A 27,586-nucleotide genomic window follows, 5' to 3' on the forward strand; every position below is an offset into this window, starting at 1 on the left:
TTTATTTGTCCTCAACTGTATCTTATTGAAGATGTGCCTTAATTTGGGTCCCTAGCAACCATTCCACATTCCATGCAGGTAATATGTTGTTTGTCAGGAAGTAATTCATTAGAAACTTTAGTAGGGCCTATGCATTGGTATTCATGGTATTTTTTCTGTTGGAGTGCAGAGGCAAAACCAGTAGGGGACAAAATACTCCCCAACCGTGCAATACTTCCACGCACATAGGGTAGTTATTTTTGCCTTTAGAATAGAATCAGATTTCCAGGTCAGGTGGAAAGCCGCATTTGGGGCTCAGCCAATCAAAACACTGTGGTACAATTTAATCCTTAATCAATATTTATTTCTATTTCATCGATACGAAATGCTTAGCTTCCTTGACAGACAAATTGACGTCCCCTCACGTTCCCAGCTAAAGGCAAAACAAGAACCCCATGTACACAGCAAGGCGATTTCCGGACCGGCCTACTAAAATGACGTCATCCCAGCGCTTGGACCAATCAGATGTCTCCGAACAGAGCGTGGGCGGGTGCTGGCGGGGCTCCAATGGAATCACGCAGTGAAGACGGAAGAACTGAAGCCACATTATTATTATTGTGCGCACAATAAACGTTAAAAAGAAGACGAGCAACAATGTCGACGTCCTACAGAAACAGGTGAGGCATAAAGGTGTTCCCGAACGCAATCGGCCGCTCGCATTGGAAATCGATTAATCGAATCGTACACGATGATCGATGCAGGCGGTTCGCATTTAGCAGCAGCAGCAGCAGCCGTTGAGATGCGTGTAAATAAATAAACAAACAACGATGGTTTGCAGGATCGTGCGCGTGAACGCAACCGATGGTGATTATGGGCATATTCCGACAGACGCAACATTGCGTGCACGACAATAACCTGTTCTTTGTGATAGAAAATCTAGCAATCACGAGTTGTGTGGTTAACTATTAACCGGTTAAAAGCTCGTAAAGCCTGCACACCCACCCAGTCCATGATGGATTCTGAAATGAAATGCCAGTCAAATCTTATCTTATTAATACGCAGTGATGCAAACAAAGGCATGAGCACAAAACAAAAAGAGGAAGACCAGCTTTATGTATAAGATAAGATGTTACCACGTGACACTTTGTTACTGTAGGCTCACTTGAATAGGAAGTCTCTCAACCATGTGACTACCTGGCTTTTATGCTACTCTGTCAAAGTAGCTGACAGAGTACAGCATCTTGCAATGGGCCTGGTGTACAAGATACACTACACCTCCAAGATTCCCATGTACCTGACAAACTACTTCTTAAAGGTCAAGGATGTTCACGATCATAACACCAGAGGCAGCTCCACTAATCATCATCAGCGTAGATTTAACACTAAACAAGGCGCTAACTCGTTCTCCTGCTATACCATCAACATGTGGAACGCCCTTCCACAAGCCCTAAAGGAGAGCAAAACCCTAGCCTCCTTCAAAATTGGTATGAAAAATCACCTTCAGACAGCAGCTACCCGTGACTTGTAAATAGACTAAGCCCCCATGCTCCCCCCCCCCCTTTTCTTTGTATTCTGCCTTTTGTATTTGATGTTATGCTTTTGAAACTGATATTATCCTAGATAAAGTACTATGTTCTATCCGTCTGTCTTTCAATGTTATATGAGATACTTAAAGTGTGGTTCCTGTGGAAATAAGCCTCGTCTTTCTAGGATCTCCTTTTAGTTGACCTTGTACCAGTGATTTGTACTGTCATGAAACTGTACTTTTTTCTATTGCAAACTTCTAATAAATTCTTCAATCAATCAATCAATTACATCTGTGTGTGTGTGTGTGTGTGTGTGTGTGTGTGTGAGAGAGAGAGAGAGATTTCACGTACCCCAGTTTGATATACATTAGGCCACGGACCCCCCATTTTCTTTTTGAATCCCCGGTCTGGGACCACTATCTAGTCTACACTTCCTACATTGTAAAATTCTCAAGTGTTCATTTACCTCTGAGAGTGTAGGGTCCATTTGGTTCCATTTGTACACTCTCAGAGTTAACTCACTGAACGCCATAAACGTCTTATACGTCTTTGGACCTCGGTGCCATAAACGTCTTTTACGTCTTTTTAATTAATCAAAAGTTTTATCATTTTTTCATAATTGTAATTTCAAAAAAATCGCTCTAGAAGTTGGCCATATGCCTCCGTGACCTGAGCGATACGGCCGATTTGACTGTAGCACCAGTGTAACACAGTCCGGCGGAAAATCGGTATAGCCGAAGATTGGTTCCGGCCGTTTAAATGTTATCTAAAACGTTCGTTTATACACTTTCCCGTGCATCCCTGACGAACTATAAGTACTCAAAAAACGCAGAAAATTCTCAGGATTCCAGCGGTGCCATCCATTCTTCTCTACCTATCCTTGATCGCGATCGCCAGGGTTCCGAAGTGTGTTAGCATGCTAGCTAAAAGGCCTGGCCAAAATGTAAACAACAGGCCCAAACCAAAAAAAAGATGGACGTCTTCTTCCTTCTTCTGTTAGTTGATCAGATAGTAGGAGACCACCCTCTGGTGGTTTTCAAATGGTATTGCACTCCAGATTGCACACAGGGCCCATCACAGCACACACATATGATGATGATCAAGACATCTTACACATGTTCTATTGAAGCCCAAATCTAATGATAGGATATATATATATAAATATACATGTTTTCCTTTGTAAGAGGGGTAGTGTGGCTTTCGATAGAAGCATAGATTTATATATGTAATTTAAGTACAAAATATGATTTTGGCCCCCATAAAAAGGCAAAATTAAGCAAAATGGCTGGCACCAGTTTTGTAGATTTTGAATAAAGGGTGGCATTCACTGAGTTAAGGGTCCATTTGGTTCCTATTAACTATCAATCATTTAGCAGGGGACCCATTTGGAACCCTCTCGAGGACCCCTGGGGGTCCCCAACTCCCCATAACCAACTTTGAGAACCACCGTAGGCCTATGTCTTCTTCAACATCGGAAAACTGTCAAATAGGGCAGGCAAATCAGTGTAAATTAAGTTAGTCCAGGATGAGTAACTAACTGTTGCACAAGAAGTGCAGCGTGACTTTAGTTATTTGCAGCTGTACGCAGACTAGGGCTGCACGATACTAGGAAAACATGCAATGTGTGATAACATTGTTGAATATCGAGATGACGACGCGACTCGTGATAAGTCAACAGAGTTTTAATGTTTTTTTCTGCCTTAGGTCAGTGGTTCTCAAAGTGGATTCCAGGGACTCTGTGGTTCCTTTTAGAGGGGTCTAAAATTGACCCATACAAGTCTGTAACTCTGACAGGGTACAAATGGAACCAAATGAACCCTAACGGGTTCATTTGGTTCCATTTGTACACTGTCAGAGTTAAGGGGAGACGCTGAAATTTGAAAGTTTGAGAAACACTGCCTTAGGTTGCTGCTATTATAGAACCCAGACAGTGAATGGCCTACTGTATGTGTACACACACTGGGGGGAGGGAATAACAAAATAAATGCATTATATTTCCATTCTGACAGCATGGTTTTAGGGAAAACGTTGCTCCTGGCTACAGCTCCTGGCTACAGCTGCTTTTGACAATGTCAACAACTTAGCAATGCTGTTTCTCACCGCTCCCCTTCAAAAGATTTCCTTCCAATCCAAACAAAAACACCCTTTAGTTTATAACTGGATAGTTGAAATGAATATAACCCTGAAAACAAGTTAAATAACTGTCAGGGCTCTGTGTGAAGGCCAAACTTATCATATATTGCAGTTCAAGCAGCCTTTTGCGATATGTAAGGACATTTTCTATATTGTTCAGCCCTTTTACATAATTTAAAGCAACAAAATAGAATGTGTGTATATATGCTGTATATTATAGTATAATAAATAAGTGGACAGAATTTACTGGGGGGGATATTGCACTGAAATATGGGTTGGCAACTCTTTACCTATCTTCAGTTCACATTGAGTTTTAGATGAGCACATCTGCTCGTCTAAATTCCCATAAACTAATCTGTTACATTTTTTTCATAATCTTTAAAAAATAGTGCCTAGATTAGTGCCTATATTGCAGCTTTTAGAGTATAGCATTAAGGCCTGTTTTGTCCATCGTACTTCATTCATTTTGATTATTGCTACTGGTCATTGTCAATCATTTATCTGTTGTTTGTCATATCTGCCTTGCTCGGGTTTAGTTTGCAAAAAGCCTAAAAGACAAACAGAAATATAATTTTGTTCCAATTTGATTTAAATGCAACCATTCATCATAATTATTTGTATGACAATTCATTTACCCTCATTTAACTAAAGTCTGTAACTCATTTGACCAACACTTTGAGCCCCTGTACAGGCCCATAACTCCTGAGTCTTAACCCATTTAGGCCTAGAATTATTGAATGCTTTAACCAGTGAAAAATAGCAGATATAAAAACTCACAGCGCGCGCTGCGAGCTTGTAGATCTGCTATTTTTTGAAAAAAGTCGTTAAAATGTGTGCAAATCTTTGAGTTTGAATATATGTACTTTCAAAGCGAATGTTTGTAATTCAAATTTTGCTTCTGGGGGGTCCCTGGAACTAAGTATTTTGAGATGGGGTCCATGGCCAAATAAATATCATTTTGGGGGTCCTTCACATGAAAACGTTTGAGAACCACTGACATAGTAGTCTCTCAAGAACAGATTAACTGAGCTCCAGTTAAGTGAAAAGGACCTTTTCTACAAGAAAAGGACCTTTTCTACAAGCAGAAAAGGACCTTTTCTACAAGCAGAAAAGGACCTTTTCTACAAGCAGAAAGGGACCTTTTCTACAAGCAGCCGCGCTGTGAGCTTGTATATCTACTATTTTTCAACAGTTAAATCATAAAATAATGATTCACAAAATGTGTACCCATTCTAAATGGGATCTCTCTCTGAAGTGTGCAGCCTTGCAACTCTGATTGATACGTGTAAATGCAGACGCAGCACAAATGTCACATCCGCTACAAGTTTTAATTAAACCTTAACTGCTAGCCTGGAAACCAGACAAATCTGCCATTGCAAAAATCTAAAGTATCAAGGGACTAATCAGGGCCCAGTATGCAAATATAGGGTGGGTTTATCACTATGAGGCATTTATTTTATTTTATTATTCAGACCATGCAGGTTCCACACAGAGATTCCAGACTAGTATCCAAGCAGTGATATTTGTCTGGACATGCCAGGCTAGTTAACTGCAAGTGCCATCAACAAAAGTGCTCACTTATAAATAGTAGCCTATACAGAGTCCCAAGTGCCCTAATCAACTCACAGGTCCCTCTGGGGTCAACTTGCTTAGCAACCTCTAATTGGTACACTGTGATTGATCTATTTTTGAGGCGACATACAAAAACAACAACTTTGCTGACAGACAGAAATCCATAACATATTGGCTTATTTCAAAACGGGGTTGTCACTAGGGCTGTCACAATTACGACATTTTACATGACGATTAATTGTCACTCATATAATTGTTAATTTTATTGTATTTTTTAATAACATTTCTGTTTGGCTTTTAGGCTTTGAAGTTGCACATGGCAGATATGGCACATAACCTAAATATACAAAGAAATGACTGACATATTTGACAACTTTATACTTTAAAAAGAACATTGATAGTGGAAATAGCTAATCTACAAGCTCACAACACGTCGCATCGTGGTGCGTTGTGAGCTTGTAGATTTGCTATTTACAATATTTAAAAAAATATTTGAACATTTTTCAACATGGAAACGATCAATAACAACATGATTGTGATTATGTCAAATAATTGCGATTAGACGATTATGTAATAATTGTGACAGGCCTAGGTGTCACCTGTACAATGACAGGTGACAGCGATTGTGCAATTGCAAGCAACATCATTCCCCCTAACCCAAAGGGACAGTCGCATGTTTACAAGTGACTTTGTTTCCATAACCTGGAGGGGCAGCCGTATTGTAATTGGCTGGTTTGTTGTCTGGGGAGGGTCTCTTCAGGCAACAATGTCACACTCACATGCCTGTCACGATTATTACACAGTTATTCTGCATAATCTTCAGTATCGTCTCCATTCATCCGTATAAGTTGAATTTGAACTGTTGAACAATTGAGTACCTGAGACGAATAACAGTCTAAATCCATATTTGATTTTTTTTTTAATATAGATATTTTTGAATTTACCAGACTGTATGAACCAGTAATTTTTTTATCTGTTAAATTGTTAATGCACTCCCCCCTCAATTTGTTCAATTGTCTGTTTTAATGTTATCTGCTCCCTTTGTCCGCTGAATATTGCTTGTACGGACTGATACTGTTGTTCCACAAACTGTTGGAGATATACTGGTTTTCCACTTTACACAAGTATTATGTCTTATAATTCCTAATATATATATATGAGTTAAGTAAAAAAATCTAATTCAACAAAATGAGGGGGGAGTGCATTAAGAATTGAACAGATTAAAAACTTCTAGTTTGTGGTTTATAGTCTGGTAAATCAAAAAAATATCTATAGATCTATTCTATTCTAATATCTATTTTTAAAATATGGACTTCAAAATGTTTTTCAATGTGATGCATTGAGACTTGAGAGCTTGCAGATTCAGCTATTTTAGCAATTATGAAATGCATGGCCAGTTATTTGTCATATCTGCCCTGTGCAATTTTGCTTTACAAAGCCTTTTTCCTCACCCCTCTCGTTTGTATGCAATTATTGCAATTATTTTTTACAACAATTAATCGTTAAATCATTTAAATAAAATGTTATGATCATGACAGCCCAAGGGGAGCTGCTCCGATCGATCAGACGGACAACATTTGAAATGGACCCATTGTCATTCTAAATGACTGATGCTAGGATACAGCATAGTGCTGTTTCCATGGTATGGTATGGTATGGTATGTGTTTATTGCTTAGTCCCCAAAGGGAAACACGTTTTGCCACCAGAGCGAATACAAATACACAAAATCAAAGACAACATATAACAAACATACAAATACACAACAAATAACAATAACAGACTTTACAAATTACATGACACCCTCCCAAAACCAAGCTAGCGATGTACGTTAACGTTAAGGAATCTAACAGCAGCAGGAACAAAGGATTTCTTCATTCACTCAGTAGATATTGTAGGCATCAAAAACCTGTTGCTAAACTTGCTACGCAGGTCATTAAATACCTAATAGAGAGGATGGCCTTCGAAGGAAAGAATAGTGTTCAATTTGGTCCTCATTCGCTTGGCTATTAGTGATATCCAAAGTATCCTGAGGGAGGCCAATCACTGAGCCAGCCTTTTTAATCAATTTATTCCATGTCGTGCTAACCGCCATGCTAAGCTAACGCATCCATTACAATGGATGCATAGCAGTGCCTTGATACTGTGACCTTTTTTATGTGACACGTGTCATTAACAAACACTACAGTGTGAAAACTAAACAGGCCAGTCAACAATTGGCACACTTTACCAAATAAAAGTTAGGTCACTTGCCTTTTTGTAAAGTAAAATGGAACAACATGGGAATGTTTAGTTGTTGAAAATAACTATTACTGTACAGTGTACACATGCTTTTGCGTTGTCGTCTAGCAGATGGATGAATATTATTAATGAGAATGAGAATATTTACCGAAGAACACAATAGAAATAAATGAATGCATTACCTGTTCAATGAAGAATGTCTCTCAGTTGTGCCGGTCTGCAAAGTGGCTTGCCAAAAAGATAATTTCCTTATTTTGCGCCGGTCTGCAAAGTGCCTCGCCAAAAAGATAAATTCCCTTTTCTTTTCTTTTCTTCCTCTTTTTAATCATGATAAAAATATGGTGATGTCATTTGAAGTCCCTACGTTCTAGGGAGCATTCTGTTGTCATTGCACAGTAGGTGACAATGACATTTCATGAGTTCAACTCCTGAAGTTAGGAAGTCATGATGAGCAGATAGCCTATACGTTTTGTTTGCTGCTCATACACATCAACATATCTGATAGTTTGATGCAGTGTTGCCATGTTTGCTTATTATAAGCGACTTTGGGCTTGTTTGTTGCCTGTTGTTAAATATTGGTAGTTAAGGGCTATTTTAAAATAGTGGCCTAGTCCAGGGTTTCCCAAGGTGGGTGCTGTGATGCCGCAGAATAATCTGATAATATTTGGAATTCATCAATATCACTAGTTCACTACATCTCACTACAACTCTTCACTATGCTTAGTAAAACAGACCAGATTTGAACTGTACTTGATGAGTTCTTTTTCCATCTATGACCAACTCTCTTCACCATAAATAACAGATCTACAAGCTCACAACGCGTCATTTTTGGTTAACTTTTCCCCCCCAGAATAGGGATGCTGGGGTTCAAGTGTTAAAACGTCAAGTATATAAAGTTATTTTCAGTCAGTTCTGATGGAAACTGATAGTTCACAGAGACATAGCCTGCCGTATCACACTGGAAAGATGTGCATATTTACTTCGCGTGACAAGTAAGATGTAAGATTCTATAAATTCTGGGGTGCCATGGATGAAAACGTTATTTTCAAGGGGTGCCCTGAGTTAAAAAATCAAACCTCGGTTCGAAGTGGAGCTGTGTGTGTGTGTGTGTGTGTGTGTGTGTGTGTGTGTGTGTGTGTGTGTGTGTGTGTGTGTGTGTGTGTGTGTGTGTGTGTGTGTGTGTGTGTGTGTGTGTGTGTGTGTGTGTGTGTGTGTGTGTGTGTGTGTGTGTGTGTGTGTGTGTGTGTGTGTGTGTGTGTGTGTGTGTGTGTGTGCCTGCCTGCACAACAGCGCCCCTCCTTTAACTTGTGTGGCCACTCAAGGTATTGCCAGGCTACAGACATACCCAGCCAGCCACATAGCCAGCCACGGACATACCTGTCTATTGGGAGCGATTTCACCGCTCCAAAAAAAAAGTTTGAAAACCCCTGGCCTAGTGGCTTATTTTGAGCTTGTTTTCATAGACCTGGTTTGCGCATTGCTCGCCAAGTCTGGCAACATTGGTTTGAAGCACTTGGTTCGGTGGTTGTTTGTCTATGGGGTCATATACGAGTCTTGAGTGTCTCTCATCTCTCAGGCTTGACTGTCATGTGACAACAAGTGACAGTGGCTGTTTACTGTACATCGTGAGAGAGCATGTGTGCTGTGTGACAAACAGCCTGTCCAATAAAACTGATCTAATTTATTGTCTGTGTCGGGTAGAAACCTTGCATCTCCACATTCCAACTTTTTTTCCCTGTCTTTTGACAAACGATAGTAATGTGAATTAGCGCAACAAACATACAACATACAGGTAGAGATGGGATGATAATAGTTTATCGTGATAAAAAACACAACAATCGTATCGTGGAGATTTGATTTATTGTGAAATTGAGTCATTAATGCACTGGGATCAATTCACCTTTTATTTTCCAAGCTATATCTGGTACCACTTAAACCACAATAATTGCTAAAACGGACCTGTAAATAATGTACTTGATACAGTATTTTCTTACTCTCTACCAAATCTCTTTGCCAAGAAATAGCCGATCTACAAGCTCAGAACGTGTCCCATTGCGGCACGTTGTGAGCTTGTAGATCGTCTATTTTTTTGGCAAACGTTCTGCCCCAGGATAATGGATGTTGGGGATGTAACACCGCAATTTACTGTATTTGGTCACAATAATCATGATATTTATTTTTCAGGATACAAGAATTCAAAGTAGCCTTGAGTGAAGAACACATCAACCTGGAGACACTCCGTGAGCTGTGTTTCAGCGGTAACGATCACAATTTACATTTATATTATTGCATGATAATCACAATGAGCTGAAGACATACTAGTAATATGTTAAGAATATAAAGGCGACATTAAGAAAGTATGGGATCAAATCACTTCAGAATCATCTTTATTGTCACATCGCAGGTTTGCAGGTGTAAAAACAGTGTGTGAGATTTGTTTTTGTGCAATAATCTCATATCAATTAGAAACAAACGCATTAATTACACATACAGTAGTACCTGATGTAAGACGAGTGCATGAGCACAGCAGCAGATCTGTGTTGTACATCATGGGATCAGATCATTGATTGATTGAACCTTAAGACGGTTGTGAATGCTCTGGTGTATTCTCATCTAGACTATTGTAATTCCCTGTACTCTGGTCTCAACCAAAGCCTAATACACCGCCTGTACTACAATTGGTACAAAATGCGGCAGCTAGACTCGTCACTGGTACCAGGAGATATGAGCACATAACACTAACAGCTTTGTTAGCTGCACTTCACTGGTTGCCAGTCTCCTTTAGGATGGATTTTTAAGAACCCTTACCCTATATGTGCCAACGAGTACCCTTAGATCATCTGGTCGGGGTTTACTCAAGGAGAGACATAAGGTTACGTTGGTGACCAGAGAAACTCAGGTTAACCAAATCTTGAACAAGTTTTAAATCCGCATTGTCCTTTCCATCCGTCTTCTCAGGAATCCCATTTGAAGGAGGCATCCGTGCACTTTGTTGGAAAGTAAGTGAAACCTCACGGTGTTCTGCAGATGACATAATAATCTTGATTGTCCACGACGGGAAATTTGTCTTCACAAGTCTGTTCAAACAAAAAACAACACATAGCCATACAACACAACACAAACATATCACAATGACATCAGGTCCCCACTATACACAGAAATAGTGGGGACAAAACCCCTGCTAAACTGAACTTTGTGCCACTTCAAGGTTCTGTATCTTTGCCCCCGATGGCGTGATGTTTTCATGTTTTGGCAAACAAGTCTATTTCGAGTAAAAAGAGCAGTAAGCTGTCATGAAGCCGCACCACTGTATTAGGGATGGGACGATATGAAAATGTCATATCATGATTATTGTGACAAAAGAAATCGCGATTTATGATATTATCGCGATAATCAAAATCCATTATCCTGGGGCGGAACATTTGCCAAGATCTACAAGCTTAATGTGAGCTTGTAGATCGGCTATTTTTTTGGCAATTTGACATTTGATAGAGAGTGAAAAAAAGGCTGTATCAAGTAAGTACCAATTATATTCAGCTCGGCAAATAAAAGGTGAATTGAAGTGAACCCATTGCATGACGGAGGACGATATCACGATAAATGAAATCTCCACAATATGATTATCGTGAGTGTTTTTTTATCACGATAAACGATAATATCGCGTATCATCCCATCCCTACACTGTATGGTGCCAACCCCGAGTTTCCCGAGTTTGTATAGGTACCCCCCCCCTGTGCCAACCCGAGTTTCCCGAGTTTGGGCGACCCAAACTGAGTAGAAAAAAATTGTGATATTTTATCATGAACATTAGTGAGGACCTATTATATGAAGATAGGTTGAAAAGTGGTGGAGTGCCCCTTTAAGTGTTAAAACAACAAATTCAAATCAATGTAAAAGGCTTGAAAAACGCACCCTGTATGTCTGAAGGCATAGAGTTGAGGTAGAGGTAATAGTGGTCAATGCTGGTCATAAACCTTGCTGAAATGTACGTTGAAATGACAGAGCTGTGAATAGTGCACGTGATCCTAAACTGATTTATTTGTTGTCTTTCAGATTCTACTTAATTATCTACCTGTTGATCAGAAGACCTGGGAGTCTTTCCTTACAAAGCAGAGGTACACACACACACACACACACACACACACATACACACTCATGAAGCAGAGGTAATGAGGAGGAGTAACAGTATCAGTGAAAATTTTGGACTCTGTAAGGATAAGAAGAATCTCACCACTTGTTTTGATTTATTGGTGTTTTGCTCTGGCACTGTGTTGCAGGGAGGTGTATTCCCAGTTCCTCAAAGAGATGATCATTCAGCCTGGCATTGCTAAGGCCAACCTGGGCCTTTCCAGAGAAGATGTCACCATGGAGGACCATGTAAGTCACACACTTGAGAACCTAGACGCTTTGCCACTGAATCAATTTAAATAGCTTGTTACTTTATTGTTATGTATTGTTGGTGTTGTGGAGGCTAAAGCCCTTATCAGAGTCTGCGGTGAAGAGCCTATCACTGCAAATTTTAGGTGTAAAGCTATCCACCTAAAGTGAGAAAACAGGTGGAGGCCATCATAGTCAGTCACGGTGAAGTACTATCACTGTGACTGACTGGTCTAGATCGACCAATCAGTGAACGGGGTGATGGGTCGATCTTTCTGAAAGTAAAAACAGAGAGATGTGCCGGGGTTCGTGGTGGATAGCTCTTCACCGCGAGTAATGATGCAATGTTGTAGTTTTATGACTTAAAAAGACTACGCCGCGGTGGATAGCATATCACCGCTGTGCCTACTATGATAGGGGCTTTAGTGTCAAAGTTTAACCCACCTAGAGCTGGAAAGCCTATACAGTAGGGCATTCACGGAATATTCGAATATCAAATCACGAATACTTTACATCAAAGCCGAATATGCACTGTTTTTTTTACGTGGCAATATATCTACAGCAGACATGCAGCTTTGAGCTCTGGTGTTTGTATTTCTCGGAAACCATCGCTGCTCACGTGTGACCTGGGTTTGACCTTGTTTGATCACAAACTCAGTAATTCAACCTGGTTTTCTTCTGTTTCAGCCTTTAAATCCCAACCCAGATAGCCGGTGGAATAACTACTTTAAAGATAACGAAGTTTTGCTTCAAATCGACAAAGACGTCAGGTAAGGTTTTTCCCTGCCAAGAGCAATTAAATACATCATTATGTTTCTGTTTAAATAAATATAGATATCGTTGCCATCCATATTTCGACTTTTTGTTTTCTTTTTTTCGTCATTTAATGCCTTACTTCGTTATAGCAGTGTCATACAAAAGCAACAAAAATGGCAGATCTACTCGCTCGTGACAATAATACAACACGTTGTGAGCTTGTAGATCTGCTACTTTCACTATTTTTACACTTTATTTGAGTCAAGCTGAAGGTTTCGGTTTTACAAATATTGAACACAATGAAAAGTATCAACAAGAACGTGGCTAAATTATTAACTACATTGGATCCAGTGACTATAAGATAATGATGCACACACACACGTGAGGGTGTGCGTGCGTACCGTGCCTGTCACAATTATTACATTAGACAATCGTCTAATCCTAATTATTTGACATAATCGTCATCGTAATTGTTTCCATGTTGAAAAATCTTAACATATTTTCAAAAATCTCTACAAGCTCACAACTTGTCGTGGTACGACGCGTTGTGACCTTGTAGATCGGCTTTTTCCACTATCAATGTTCTTTTTCAAGTATAAAGTTGTCAGATGTGTCAGTCATTTCTTTGTATATTTAGGTGTGTCATATCTGCCATGGTGTGCAGCCTCAAAGCCTAAAAGCCAAACAGAAATGTAATTGTCAACGACAAAAACACAATTAAATCGTTAATCGCAATTATTTGAGTGATCGTCATGTAAAATGTCATAATCGTGACAGCCCTACGTGCATGTGTGTGTGTTTTCAGGAGGTTGTACCCTGACATGGACTTCTTCCAGAGACCTACAGAGTATCCCTGTAAGCTCATCCTGGACCCCGGGAACGACTATGAGACGTTACGACGACGGGTCGAACAGACCACCCTCAAAGCACAGACTGTAAATAAGAACCGCAGTGGAGTCACCAATGTGAGTGCATGGGTGTTTGTATACATTTTTTATACATTTAAATCAGTGGCTCTTGATGTGTATTTGGCCATGTTTTAGCCACATTTGACAAGAATATGTGCCAGGGACCAGTGGCGTCAGTTCAGAAAAAGCTAAGGTATGGCAACATGACTGGTGTCTTGCACGCGCGCGACACCAGTCATGTTGCCATACCTTAGCAACAGGCATGATACATTTATTTTAAGAAGTACGTTCTATTTTTTCCCCCCCTTTCTACGGTTTCTTGGGCTGGATATGGCAGCCTGGAATGGTTATATATGGTAGAATATAATACCTTGTTAAAGTGACCATTTTGTTACATTTAGCATTTGTAGTTATTTTACTGTAATTTAACAACATAATAACCAGCACAGATAGACAAAGAGACATTCATGGATTTATATTTAAAAGTAACTTTTATTTCCCCCCCTGGACCCAGGGTATGGCAGCTGCATACCCCTGCCATACCCAATTGACGCCCCTGCCAGGGACCCCCATAAGAGAACATTTGATTGTGTTGTTATTTGTAAAAAATAAAAAAGATAATAATTGGTCAAGATCAGTTCTGCAACCTCACGATGCATTGCATCACGACTTTGTTGTGAGCGTGTAGATTTGGCTGGGGACCACCTGGAATGGAAGGATTTTCAAGGATTTCCGGACCCCACTTGGACCACTGCTTTAGATCATCCAACGTTTTTTTCTCAAGTAGTGCTTCATTGTGATTGTCGTCAATAGGGATGGGACAATAATCGTTTATCGTGATAAAAAACACTCAATAATCGTATTTTGGAAATAAAAATGTATCGTGAAATTATCCTCCGTCATAAACTGGCATCAATTCACCTTTTATTTGCCGAGGTGCATAGCTGGTACCATTTAAACCCTCCATAATGGGTGAAACGGACCTGGAAATGACGTACTTGATAGTCTTTTCTTTTCACATTCTACCAAATATCTTTGCCAAAGAATAGCGAGCAAGAATAGCAAGCTCACAACGCGACACATTGTGAGCTTGTAGATCTGCTATTTTTTGGCAAATGTTCTGCCCAGGATAATTGGGGATATTGTGATTATTGCGATAATATCGTATATCACCATTTTTTTGGTCACAATAATCGTGACTTGACATTTTCAAATCGTACGACTCCCTAGTCGGGTTATGTGTGAGACAAACTGACCACACACACACACTCTTACTACGTTTTTTGACCTAGTCTTGTTTCCATCTTGCCTCCCAGGTCAGTTCTCCCGGTAAGTCTCTGAACTTGTATCCGTCCAATGAGTACGAGGTCCTGCCCAACGGCTTCGAGGCCCACTGGGAGGTGGTGGAGCGCATCCTGTTCATCTACGCCAAGCTCAACCCGGGCATCGCCTACGTCCAGGGCATGAACGAGATCGTGGGGCCCATCTACTACACCTTCGCCACGGACCCCAACGACCAGTGGAAAGGTTGGCAGGGTTCCCACGGTCATGAAATTCCTGGAAATATTTTGAAATTAGAATATTAGGGAAAATAGCTGAAAATAATTAATAATAATAAAATATAATTGTGAAAATAGCCGATCTACATGCTCACAACGCCTCGCAACGCGAGGCGTTGTGAGCATGTAGATCTGCTATTTTCACAATAGAACCGTTTTATACAAAATTCCTCAACTCTTAGTGCTCGTCAGGGTGGGGGGTCCCCAGTTAAAACATGATTATTTCGGGGGTCACAGCCTGAAAAGGTTGAGAACCACTGCCATACACTCCCTGTCATTTGGGCATTGCGCATAGGAGTAAGCGACTCATTATTGAGCTGAATTATTGTTATATAGTCCTGGAAATTGGGTTAAATATTCTGGAAAAGTTTTGGAAATGAATTGGTAAAAATGTGTTGGGTTGGTCAATGAGATGTCGACCACATGCTCACAACGCGAGGCGTTGTGAGCATGTAGATCTGTTATTTTCACAATAGAACCATGTTATACAAGATATAATGCCTCAACTCTTAGTTGAGAACCACTGACATGCGATCTCACATACACCACAAGTTCACCGGGGTGGCAGTGGCTCAGTGGGTAGGGCGGCCGCTTGGGAAACGGAAGGTTCCCAGTTCAATCCCGGATTTAATGCCGAAGTGCATTGCTCCCCATGAACAGATTAGTGTATTGCATGGTTTCCTCTGCTGTCCGTGTGTGAATGTAATGCACATTGTAAAGCCCCTTGGATAGAGGACCTGCTATATAAATGCACCATTCGACATTCTACTTGTGTGTCGTGACACTTTACGAACTTGTCGATCAGCTATGTTTGAAAAACTTTGAATAATCTTTTTACACAAACTACACAAATATTCTCTTATGGGGGTCCCTGGCAGATTGGTGTCCGCACCCACATACATACATTAGGGCTGGGACTCGATTAAATAAAAATCTAATTAATCAGAGGCTTTGTAATTAATTGAAATTAATCACATTTAATCGCATATAAATATTTGACCTGATAAGCCTTTTTTATTGCGACCGTAGGTCGCACTTACTACAGAAAGCTCCACCAGGTGTCCGTCTGTCCGTCCGTCACACACGTCACACGTCACACTTTTGCCCTGCTCATATCTCCGCAACCGTTGCCCCGATCCATGCCAGATTTTGCACACACACTCCTTACCTGCCAAACTACAACCTCCAAGGACCCCCGGAGCTCCAGGGACCCCCAGCTCCCTGGGGGACCCCCAAGTGTAAAAAATGAGCACATGTGCAAAAATTACCAAATGACCACCCCAACGGGGCTGCTCACGGGGAATTCCTGGGGACCACCCACTCCTGGTGCTCCAGAACGGATGCAAAAGTGGTGACGCCCCCAGTGGAGGACCCCCTGCCACTGCAGCTCACATAAAATGCCGTAACTCGGGCTAGGAGCGTCCGGGAGAGCCGGGGCCGGTACCTATTCGTATGCCAAGGCAACGCGAACACCCCACCCCTCATTTCTCACATGGCCCTCTTCTAGCGCCACCTACAGGCCGATTTTTAAAACACATTTATGGCCACTGCTCCTACAGTTTTGGCCCTCAAATCACGAAAATCACTACACAGTATGTCTACACTCATGTCATCAACATGGATCAGGAAGTTTTTGGAAAAACAATTTTTTGCCCTATTTGTGGAGATAAGTGACCTACGGTCGCTTATCTCCCGATTAGGGAGTCTTACTGGTTATCATGGCGCGTTAGTTACTTCATATAGCATCTTGTCATATGCTTGTGAAATTCTGCAGGGGAAACTAAAGACTAAAGCTTTGGTGATTTGTGACATTTTGAATAATGTAACATGGCCGGCTGGTATCAATGGGCTAGTGGGGCTTAGCCCTCCTTATATTATGGAGGAAAAATGGAAAATTATTATTAAAATGTTTTAGAAGAGATACTTTTATCTGCTGGTGGAAACTAAAGCAGCAACATTATCAAAAAGTGACAAGAAAATCACTAAATATGTCAAAATGGTCTGATTTCTTTTAGCCCAAATCAGCTTCCATTGGGGCAAATATTTCCAGCCGCAGACCATGCCCAGGCCTGCGACGTCACTGGCTTTTAACCAATTGTTATACGAGCGAATCAATGAGTGAGTTTTTTTTTAATCTAAATGCCCCATCCACTGGGCCAAGCAAAGCGCTCTCATAGGCTTCTTCTCCCATTGCGTGCACTGGGGTTTGTTGTCTCTTCTTGGTTGGTACACCGGTATGATCGGTTTTTAATCACGTTCTTTTTCTGTAATGAAATAATTGAAATGAATGCGTCTCAGCCCTAACATACATACATACAGTACATACATGCATACATTAATGTGGGGGCCCTTGACATGAAAATGAGAGCTACAGCTCTAAGAGGATATGACTGTGATCGTGTGTGTGTGTGTGGTGACTTTCAGAGCACGCTGAAGTGGACACGTTCTTCTGTTTCACCAACCTGATGTCAGAGAACCGGGACAACTTCATCAAGAGCCTGGACGACTCCCAGTGTGGCATCACGTACAAGATGGAGAGTGTTTACTCCATGCTCAAAGACAAGGACATGGAGCTCTATCTGAGACTGGTAACCAACCACACTGCTTCACTCAAACCTTGTGTTTCCAAAGCTGTTACTTTTTTAGGGAATATAAAAAAAGAACCTGTGTTCCAATGGGTCCACTCTAGTTATTATTTAGCCACAAGCGCTTGTTAACAAATATTTCAAAAATGTTTAACCACTTTTACTGATAAGTGATAGAAAATATGTTATACAAGCTCACAACCCGGCCCATTGCGACAAGTTATCTTGGTACCCCAAGGAGCTACCAAACCCTTGGTTAATCCTGCAAGGCCCAAATTAATTTCTACTGGCCAAAAACAAAAAGTAAGGTTTTATAGCCATAATTCATAAATCATAAGGTGCCCTCCACACTACAGGCGGTTTCCATCGGGGCTGCCGCTAGGATCAGCGGTGGCCGCACCGCGGTGAGACACAAACACACTCGCTCAGCGAGTAAACGCCACGTGGTATTTCACAAAGATGAACACAATCCATCTCTCACCGCCCGCGTACGCATGCACAAACGAGCAGGCTCGCGGGGATTTCGCGGGACCGCGCCCGCTCTCCTCGCCGCCCCAAAACTTCGCTGCGGGGCTGAAAAAGCCGCCCGCCTCCCATTGAAAATGAATTGCTAGGAGGCGGTGACCGCGGCTAGTGTGGAAACCCCTTAAATCATGCTCTAATTTACATTTTGGGGATATTTTTCACAATAATAAAATATGTACATGTTCCAGACTTTCTATTGATCACCAAAAAGATTATTACAGGCATTTTACTTATGTTTTTGTGAGGAATAGCTTCAGTGAAAAAGTGAGATGTTGTTCATCCAGACTCTGGACTCCAGAGATCTTGAAGTGGTGTGAATGTCAGCCTCTGTGGGGGGTATTTGTATGCAAACATCGTGGCCAATGGCATTGTAATACTAAAACAATAGGATCCAATGGTGATGTTAACAGTTTGACTGCCACGGGAGGGATATACCGCCCGCCACTTCCTGCGCAATCTTGCCAATTAAAAAGTAGGGAGGGATATACCGCCCGACCCTTTTTTTTCATATTACAGTAGTACAGTGTTGGATCTATGCGGTAACCAAGATACAGCCCTTTTGGACGATGGGACGGTCGTCATGCATGACAATTCAGTGGCGTCAGTTCAGAACAAGCTAAGGTATGGCAACATGACTGGTGTCTGGTGAAGACACCAGTCATGTTGCCATACCTTAGCAACAGGCACGATGAAAAGTACATTTTTATTATTTCCCCCTGTCAAGGTATGGCAGCTGCATACCCCTGCCATACCTAATTGACGCCCCTGCATGACATCACACGCTCATTTGACCAAATTCAAGCATGCTGGTTGGCCGGTTCCCCCCAGAAACAAGGGTCTCAAAGAGTTCAGTGACTTTTACCATAACCGGACACACAGCAATCAGAGGGAGAGAGAGATATATTGAGAGAATGAGCTAGAATTAGTTATAAAATCACTAGATGTCGTATTATTTAGAGAGATAGAGATAGAGAGAGAGATCGGAAGGTAGAGGTTTTACCTAGGAGGAGTGGGGGAAGGGAAGGGCTAGTTTCTTTGTAGGTTGGGGGCGTCCATTTTGTAAAAAAGTTACCGGACCGTTGCTCCGCTGATCAGAGAGCAAGTCATGGCCGCACATGGAGACCAAGCAGGCAGCCGAACCATGCCCCGTGGCCGTGGACACTCAGCCCCCAGCCTCCGCCGATGGCGCGGCATGCATGCTGCCCGTGGCAGACCACCGATCGCGGCGGTTTCTCCCCGCGCCATGCCCCGTGGACAGTCTAACTCTGGACAACAAGCCCGCAGTCTCCGGCGGTGACATGCATGCTGCCCGAGGCAGACCACCGATCGGTGCGGTCTCTCCCCGCGCCCTGTAGGGAGCACTGCTGAGCTGTGATCAGCGAACCCGGTAAGCGTTACAAAGTTTATGTTCACTTTGTTCTTTACGTCTGTCTTTCAATGTTATATGAGATCAGTGGTGTGTTCTACCTATAACGCACGTATACGGCGTCTGCTGTCGGAAAATAAAAGGCAGGGGCAGGTAGGATTAGCCCAGGGGGTCGCACCGGGGACTACCCTCCACACCTCGCCCGACTTGGGACACCCTCGCAGGCACGGCGCCGCCAGGCGCCGGCCTCTATACCTCCGTGATGGAGGAACAATAAAATATGAACGGCGTCTGCCCTCGTGAACCTTTCAAAGTAGCGTATTTGATAGGGATTATGTACTATAGCGTCTGCCCTGGCCAAACGAATAGTAGCTGATCGTATGCCCTCAAAAAAAGTCTAGAACACACCACTGTATGATATGCATAAAGTGTGTTCCTGTGGAAATGAGCCATGAATCTGTAGGTCTACTCTAATGCAAGCTTGTAATACATTCTTCAATCAATCAATAACCGATGTCAATAAGCCTGACCTGCTATTGTTTTTTTTCCACGTAGGGTGCATTTGGTAATATACAATTCAATTCAAAGGAGCGTTATTGGCATGAGAAAACATACGTTTACATTGCCAAAGCAATGTAAACGTATGTTTACATTGCTTTGGCAAATACAATAAAAAAAACAGTTGAAAATATACAGTTGGAGGGGGTACAGCATTGTTCAAACAGAGCTATGTCGCATTGTCATTTTATATATATACAGGGTACAAATAGCAGCATTATTTTCCTCATAGTACATAAAGGTATCAGCTCTGTTTCATACTGTATGTGCAGTAGGTCTAGATGTCAATCCATGGTTTGTAGTAGGTGTATGAAGTTCCTCCAACTTCTTCCAGTAAGAATACATTTCTTTATAGTTTAGTTTTTTATTGTGTGTGTATACCTAGATAGATAGTTTAGTAATACAATCTGTGTGTGTGTGTGTGTGTGTGTGTGTGTGTGTGTGTGTGTGTGTGTGTGTGTGTGTGTGTGTGTGTGTGTGTGTGTGTGTGTGTGTGTGTGACATAATAATCTATCAAATCGATCTCAAATCTGTATCAAATTTGTATCAAAGCAGAGCCTATAGAATTCAGTGGCCACGTATATATACATATATACATTTGAAATTATTTAGACTAGTGAAAACAGCCGATCTACAAGCACACAACGCCTTGCTTGTAGATCTGCTGTTTTCACTACTTTTGTGCGACAGCCTTTGCTAAAGAACATACAAATTATACAGAAGCACGTTCATTTAGTATTTTGTATTTATTTCTATCATATACAGGGCCCGTGGAGTCTGACTGGATGGAGGAAGGATGGGAGCCCGATCTGCAACCAGACCAATGACAACGCAGAGGACAGTATGATGGCGGAGATAGCGAGAGCGGAGGAGTCAGGCATAGGTCATACACACTGTAGGTTCGCTGCCTGGACCAATGTCACTCTAGGGGAGCTGAAGAACTTTCTGGGACTTCTCTTCCTCACAGCTATCGTTCACAAGCCGGAGATTGCCATGCAGTGGTCAAAAAAACATTGCCATGCCGTACTTTCCCAGAACAATGGCAAGGAACAGGTACCAGGCCATTTTGAGGCACCTGAGGTACACACACACACACACACACACACACACACACACACACACACACACACACACACACACAGTGAACAGTACCATCTTTGACCTTGATTTGTGGTGCCTTTGACTCCTGAATGTTGGCTTGTTGAATGCCTTTTTTTGACTTTTATATTATTTTATTTATTCTTTACTTGCTGCACATTTATTTTATTTTACTTTTATCCAGTTATATTTTATTTTTGTGAAGTCATATTTGTGATTTTTTTTTGGAAATATTTGTAAATATTGTTGAACATAAATATGTTCATGCTGGATGTGTGAGGTACTCACCAGGGTTAGGGTTCGATGTTGCCATAAAATAAAAGGTTGACATCGCTTTTCTGACTTTTTGTCTTCCTGACCTTCTAGACCAGGTAAAAACACAGTGAATTCACAGTGCATAGTTCTATCAAAATGTAAGGCAATTTCCACCTTCTGAGTCATTTCATACTTTTTCACTTTGCCCCCTTGAAACTAGACGATGGTACAATATTTTTTTCACTTTTTTTGCAGAAAATGAAAGTAGGCATGCTATTGTTTCTGTCAAGGGTACTTGTGTTCCGTTACCATTTACCAATTTGTCGCTATGGCTTCCTAAAGTTTTTTTTCTTTGAACTCAAATATCTCAGAATCTAGATTTCTGAGGTTATTGACTGGTTTGCGCAGTGCGCACTCTCGAGCACCTATCTCCAAAACCGCTCACCGAAATCACTCCAAAATTTTTTTGGTAAAAAAAAAAATCCTCTTTTACCAAACCTCCCATTTTTGTTCCGATGTGAATATCGGATCATTTTCAATATATTCCCTGGAATCGGGGCAGAATGAATGGGACCTAATGGTGGCATTGGTCAGGGTGGGGGGCCGGGGGGGTCTGGCAGTCAAAGTGTTAATGTGAAAAAAGAACTGGAAAACAAATTATTTAAACTTTTTTTTTTTTTTTAATAAAATAAAAACGTGTCCAAAAAGCGACAGTGGGCCTTGCAGGGTTAAAGGAACATCTGGCTGTTGATTGATTAGCCGTTAGAAACAGCACAGTAAAAGTGCTTGTAAAGGCCTCCAGCTCACAGCTCTTGGTGGTGTGTTGTGTTTCTCGCAGCAGGAGCAGAACATCAAGCCTCAGTACTTCACGTTCCGCTGGCTGACCCTGCTGCTGTCCCAGGAGTTCCTGCTGCCCGAGGTCATCCGTATCTGGGACTCTCTGTTCAGCGACCAGGACCGCTTCCACTTCCTCATCCTGGTCTGCTGTGCCATGCTCATGTGAGTAGGAGGTCTTCTATCTAACCATGCTCATGTGAGTAGAGGGTCTTCTATCTAACCATGCTCATGTGAGTAGGAGGTCTTCTATATAACCATGCTCATGTGAGTAGGAGGTCTTCTACTATATAACCATGTTCATGTGAGTAGGCTTTCAGGCCGCGACCCCCACAATAATCATATTTGATCCCCCAACCCTGACATGCACTAAGAGTTGAGGCATTACATTTTGTGTAACACGGTTCTATTGTGAAAATACTGTACCGCTGTACTGACCACTAGTTGAGCAACTTACACAGTATAGCTTTAAGGGTCCATTTGGTTTCATTTGTACACTTGCTTGAGTTACAAACCTGTAAGGGTAGTTTGGTTCTTAACTATCATTTAGCCGGGGACCCCCTGGAACTCCCTCAAGGACCCAAGGGGGTCCCCTGACCCCACTTTAAGAACCAGTGTTCTATGTAACCATGCATGTGAGCAGTAGTTTATTGTTAAAGCTACACTATGTAACCATGCCCCCGTGAGTACCATGGTTCAACAAAAATGCATAGCTCACCAATATCTGTGACACAAGGCATTTAAGGTTCTACCAAAGTCCGACGTGGATTTAATGTCCGCTCTCATATCGTTCCTGTCAGACAGAAGCCTTGTATCTCCATATTTGTACTTATTATGAAGATTTAATTGATTATTGTTTGGTGGAGTTTTCTTTTAAGTCTAAAGCAGGGGTCAGCAACATTTTTGAAATGAAGTGCCTTGTTTTTATTTTCTAGATAATCAGTGTGCCATGTCAACATAGATTTTAATGACACGCCTTCAAACATTCTGACATATTTTGATTGTCAGGACACGTTATAACGATCATTAGACCCCAAACATGCTTACTCAGTTATTTGTTGTTCTGTGAAAGTCCTATGACATCTGTTGACTTCATCATATACAATCCCTTTTATGCCCATACATAGAGATCCCAGTCTGTAGAACCAGCAACACAGATATGGGATGTCTTGGCCATATATGGATTCTGTTAGTGTGGTATGTGGCCGATGTGGCCTCCATATATGGGCATTCCCATATGAAGTCCTGTTAGATATGGGCATAATATTGTTGACCTCAGGGAACTCCATATATGGGCATAAAAGGGATTCCGTTAGTGTGGTTCCCCTAACATCACAGTGAAGTCAGAGCGGCAAACCCATAGACGGTATAAAAGTGTACACGTCCAGACGGAGTCGGAATGTGCCGTCTCACATAAATAAGCTGCGACCTTCGGTCGCAATAATCCACTTATCTCCTCGACTCCCTCCCCAGTCAGAGTTCAGAGTTTTAATTGTAGAATCATGTGCAGGATGTAAATATGATGTAAATTAGGTGACTTCATTTAACTCATTTGTAGTTTACGGCCGAGGAGCCCGAAGATTTTTCAATGTCTTTCACTGCTGGCTTCTCCTACCTGTTAACGCGGGCACTCATCCAGTTCCCATCGTGCGTGATCGGACACTACTATGCATCGCGTGTTCGCGTATTTCCATCAGCTTCTCAAATCCTTTTACATTTTTCCAATTGATCAATAAGTTCTCCGTCTGTAAGCCGCGGAGTTTACACAGAAAGCTAACAGGCCAAAATAGACGACGGACCATCCGCTTCCGGTTCACGGCCTCAATGTTAACTGGTCCGCTCAATAATGTGTCCGTGTAGAAACCGATCACGGAGCATTAGTTCCGGCCTATTTTGGTTCCGCTTCGATAAATTATTTCTTTTTAATTAAAGCTTATTAAATCTTCGGGTTCCTCGGGCATGGCAGGGAAGGGGTACAAAGGGGTATTTTTTTGGCAGAGGTTGAGTTAATTGACCATTAAAAAAGAAAAATTTAAAGTAAATATCCTCTCTCTGACACTTCTGCCAGTGTGCCAGGGATCACCCTCTCCGGTGCCAATGTTTGCACCCTTGCCTAAAGTTGCCTACCCCTGCTCTAAACAGAAACATTCAATATACTTATATCTCTGCTGCCCTCTACAGGCTGTTTACCTGTTATTTTCCATCTTTCTAAAGTATGATTTAGCATAACCACCTCATAGTTACACAATTAAGGGCTTGTAGATTGTCTATTTCTGGTTGTAGATCGGCTATTTTTGCTATTTCAGATTTCATAGTGGTTTGTTAAGTGTGTGTGTGTGTGGAGTCTATAAATATTAAAGGAGCAAGATGATTAAAAGACCTTTCAGAGATATTTTATAAAGATTGTAAATAAATCTACAGTATCTGGTGGATGAATGTGTTGACATGAATACAATGATTTCTCCCCTTTCCTGCAGACTTATTCGTGATCTTTTGTTGGCGGGTGACTTCACAGTCAATATGAGATTACTGCAGGTAAGATGTGTGCTTTCTTATCTGTAACTGTCCACTGTTCACACTATTGTCTAAAGTAGGCACCACCTTTTATACATGAAACCCTATGAGAAATGACAATGTGACCCATCTGAGAGCCATGTTTGGCCAAACTGAGCACTTCAAAATAAATGTTCAATGCCCCAAAACACAATGAAATTATTTGACACAATTATTTATGTGACAACTGGTCGTGACTAGGGATGGGACGATAATCGTTATTATCGTTTATCGCGATAAAACACTCTCAATAATCGTGGAGATTTAAATTTATAATGAAATTGTCCTCCGTCATGCACTGGGATCAATTCACCTTTTATTTGCGGAGCTGCATATCCAGTACCATTTAAACCCTCTAAACTGTAACAGGCCTACAAGTGTGGTTGCCTATTTATAGGCTATACTGTACGTGATGTCACATGAAGCTTGACCACTCCTCAAATCCATATTATCCAATCAGAAAGGGGACATGGTTTCAATGGAGAGCACCACTCCTCCATTGGAACTCAATGGAACTTTGGGACTTAAGGTTTACTCTAGATCAGTGGTTCTCAAAGTGGATTTCAGGGACTCTCTAGGTTCCTTTATGGGGGGATAAATTGACCCTTACAAGTCTGTAACTTTGACAGTGTACAAATGGAACCAAATGGACCCAAACGGGTCCATTTGGTTCCATTTGTACACTGTCAAAGTTAAGTGGAGACCCTCAAATGTAAAAGTTTGAGAACCACTGCTGTAGATGAAATAATAAACAGGACAAGAACCATAGTCTGCTTGGTAACCACACTAATTATGACTATATTTCTTTCCCCCAGGATTACCCCATCTCAGACGTTCACACGATCTTAACCAAGGCCAAGGAACTTCAGGCGGAGTCCTAACCATTTCACCCTGGCCTGCAGCGGACGGACTGCATTCACAAACTATATCGGGACAGAATTGTTGGCGAAAGCCCTGCGTACCTTTTTTTTTCTTCTTTTTTCGTCGTCGTCGTTCGTCATCATTTGTTTGAATTGTGGAGTGTCGTCACCATGGAAACTGCGTTCTTCAAGAGATAAGATGTCCTCTCACGGCTCTCAAAGCATTATGGGTAGCGTGATGCATTATGGGTAACGTGATTCGTGGACGTTCCTTGTCTCACGGCCATCATCTCTCCCATGGAGACTTGTTTTTTTATACTCAACGCTAGCGGTGTTCATCCTAAAAGTCTGAGGTTCTAGCGTCTCTGCTCTAATATCCAGAATGTAGCTAAGACTTCTATTAATCAGTGTTTCCCAACCTGGCGTCCGGGCCTCCTTGGGGAGGGCGGCTAAAGATCACAGAGGCCTTTTCTGTTTGAAGGTAGTCCAAAACTTTAAACTTTTGCACAAAATCATAACTTGCTTTGAGACACTTTGAACCTGACAACCCTTATTTTGGGCGTGTCAAACAAGGATGTGTGCTTTCTTAACTGTAACTGTCCACTGTTCACACTGTTGTCTAAAGCAGTGATGATGGAGAGAGCCACTGTATTTCCACACTGTCATACAAAAGAACCGATCTACAAGCTTACATATTCACAAAATATTCAATGTATTTGTCTTTTCTTCTTTATTCAGAAAACTGGAAAAACTATGAAAAATAGCCAAGGCTCCAAGGAAAAGGTTTGGGAACCACTGAATTAAATAGTATAAATTCCAATCATGGACTCAGACTCTGTAAACATTGATTAGGTTGAGCAATATTGCATGTTTGTTTGTTTGCTTTCTGTGTTTTTAAGATTTTCTTTTTTTATATATTGGGGTGTACCTGAATATTTTTATGTCTGGATTTTTTTAATGCCTTATCTTGTTCATATTGTGTAACAGGAGACTTGTGGGTAATTTTCCTTCACTGTTAAAGGTAGTGTAAGTGATATGTTTTGGTTAAAACAAAAGTTTTCTGTTGTTTTTTTAATGTTAAAATATATTATGATAGCATGGCTAATCATAGCTATAGAGTGTTTGTCCAGTAACGGGGGTCTCCCTGCATGTCAGCTTTTTAACACATGGGAGTGCCCCGCGGGACCGCTAACACGTCCAGGAAGGTGTTAGCTGGTTACCATGGTAACCAATAGCCTCTATCGAGGGCGGGATTGAGGGGAAAGACTCAGTTTCCAATGATGCCTCGTGAAATAATGTAGGCCTAGTCAGGATATTCTATCGTCCTTTCACTTGTATTCCTCACGACTGCAGCAAAATGGACATATTGCGCGTTTGGCCTATTTTCGATGAACTATAACTGGCACACAGATCATCACGGTTGTATTTTCTCTTCTCGGCGGGAAAGATAAGACGTTCGGCCATGACCTGGACCTCCCATGTACATAATGGACACATGCTGTGTACACAGAGCCCTTGAAAATGTGGTAAAAACAATAGGAAAAAGTTATTGGCAGTAATGTACATTATGGCAAAACTATGGCAGTCAAACTATTATAAATGGAAAATACACTTTCAGGTGGGTTGCTAATGGCATCCAATCAGGAGTGAGTGTCCTCTTATCAGCTTCAATTGTGTAGTGCTCCAGTTCCAGTGTTGACTGATCAGTACTTTGATTCATTACTTAAAATTTAACTCAACCCTGTTCTCTCTCCTGACTGGATAAAATTGGTATCCCGACCAGGAAATGCGTTTTCTGTTTGACAAAGAGCTGTGGAGACATGGAGACCCATGTTACTGAACAAACACTCTAGTCTAATGATTACTATCACGATATCGTCGTTGTCGTGTGGAAACCTTGTATG

At 41.5% G+C, this 27,586-nt stretch overlaps 1 protein-coding gene across 1 annotated transcript; it reads left to right on the forward strand.

Annotated features, from left to right (window-relative positions):
* Positions 1–560: 560 nt before the first annotated feature.
* tbc1d13 (TBC1 domain family, member 13) lies at positions 561–27,572 on the forward strand. Its single transcript, XM_080742697.1, has 12 exons — positions 561–656; positions 9,633–9,706; positions 10,407–10,447; positions 11,502–11,563; positions 11,726–11,825; positions 12,513–12,595; positions 13,387–13,546; positions 14,806–15,016; positions 17,473–17,636; positions 22,274–22,434; positions 24,747–24,804; positions 25,638–27,572. The coding sequence occupies exons 1-12, from the start codon at positions 634–636 to the stop codon at positions 25,701–25,703; spliced, it is 1,203 nt and encodes a 400-aa protein (XP_080598823.1). The 5' UTR covers positions 561–633; the 3' UTR covers positions 25,704–27,572.
* The last annotated feature ends 14 nt before the right edge of the window (positions 27,573–27,586 follow it).

This window comes from Nannobrachium achirus (genome assembly GCF_963921795.1).
Source record: "Nannobrachium achirus genome assembly, chromosome: 15".
Taxonomy (NCBI): domain Eukaryota; kingdom Metazoa; phylum Chordata; class Actinopteri; order Myctophiformes; family Myctophidae; genus Nannobrachium; species Nannobrachium achirus.

Excerpts from the sequence above, each read along its gene's own strand:
- tbc1d13 (XM_080742697.1), top strand. The coding sequence starts at position 634 with ATGTCGACGTCCTACAGAAACAG. Across the intron at positions 10,448-11,501 it reads TCCGTGCACTTTGTTGGAAA|ATTCTACTTAATTATCTACC; the intron begins GTAAGTGAAACC and ends GTTGTCTTTCAG. Across the intron at positions 11,564-11,725 it reads TCTTTCCTTACAAAGCAGAG|GGAGGTGTATTCCCAGTTCC; the intron begins GTACACACACAC and ends ACTGTGTTGCAG.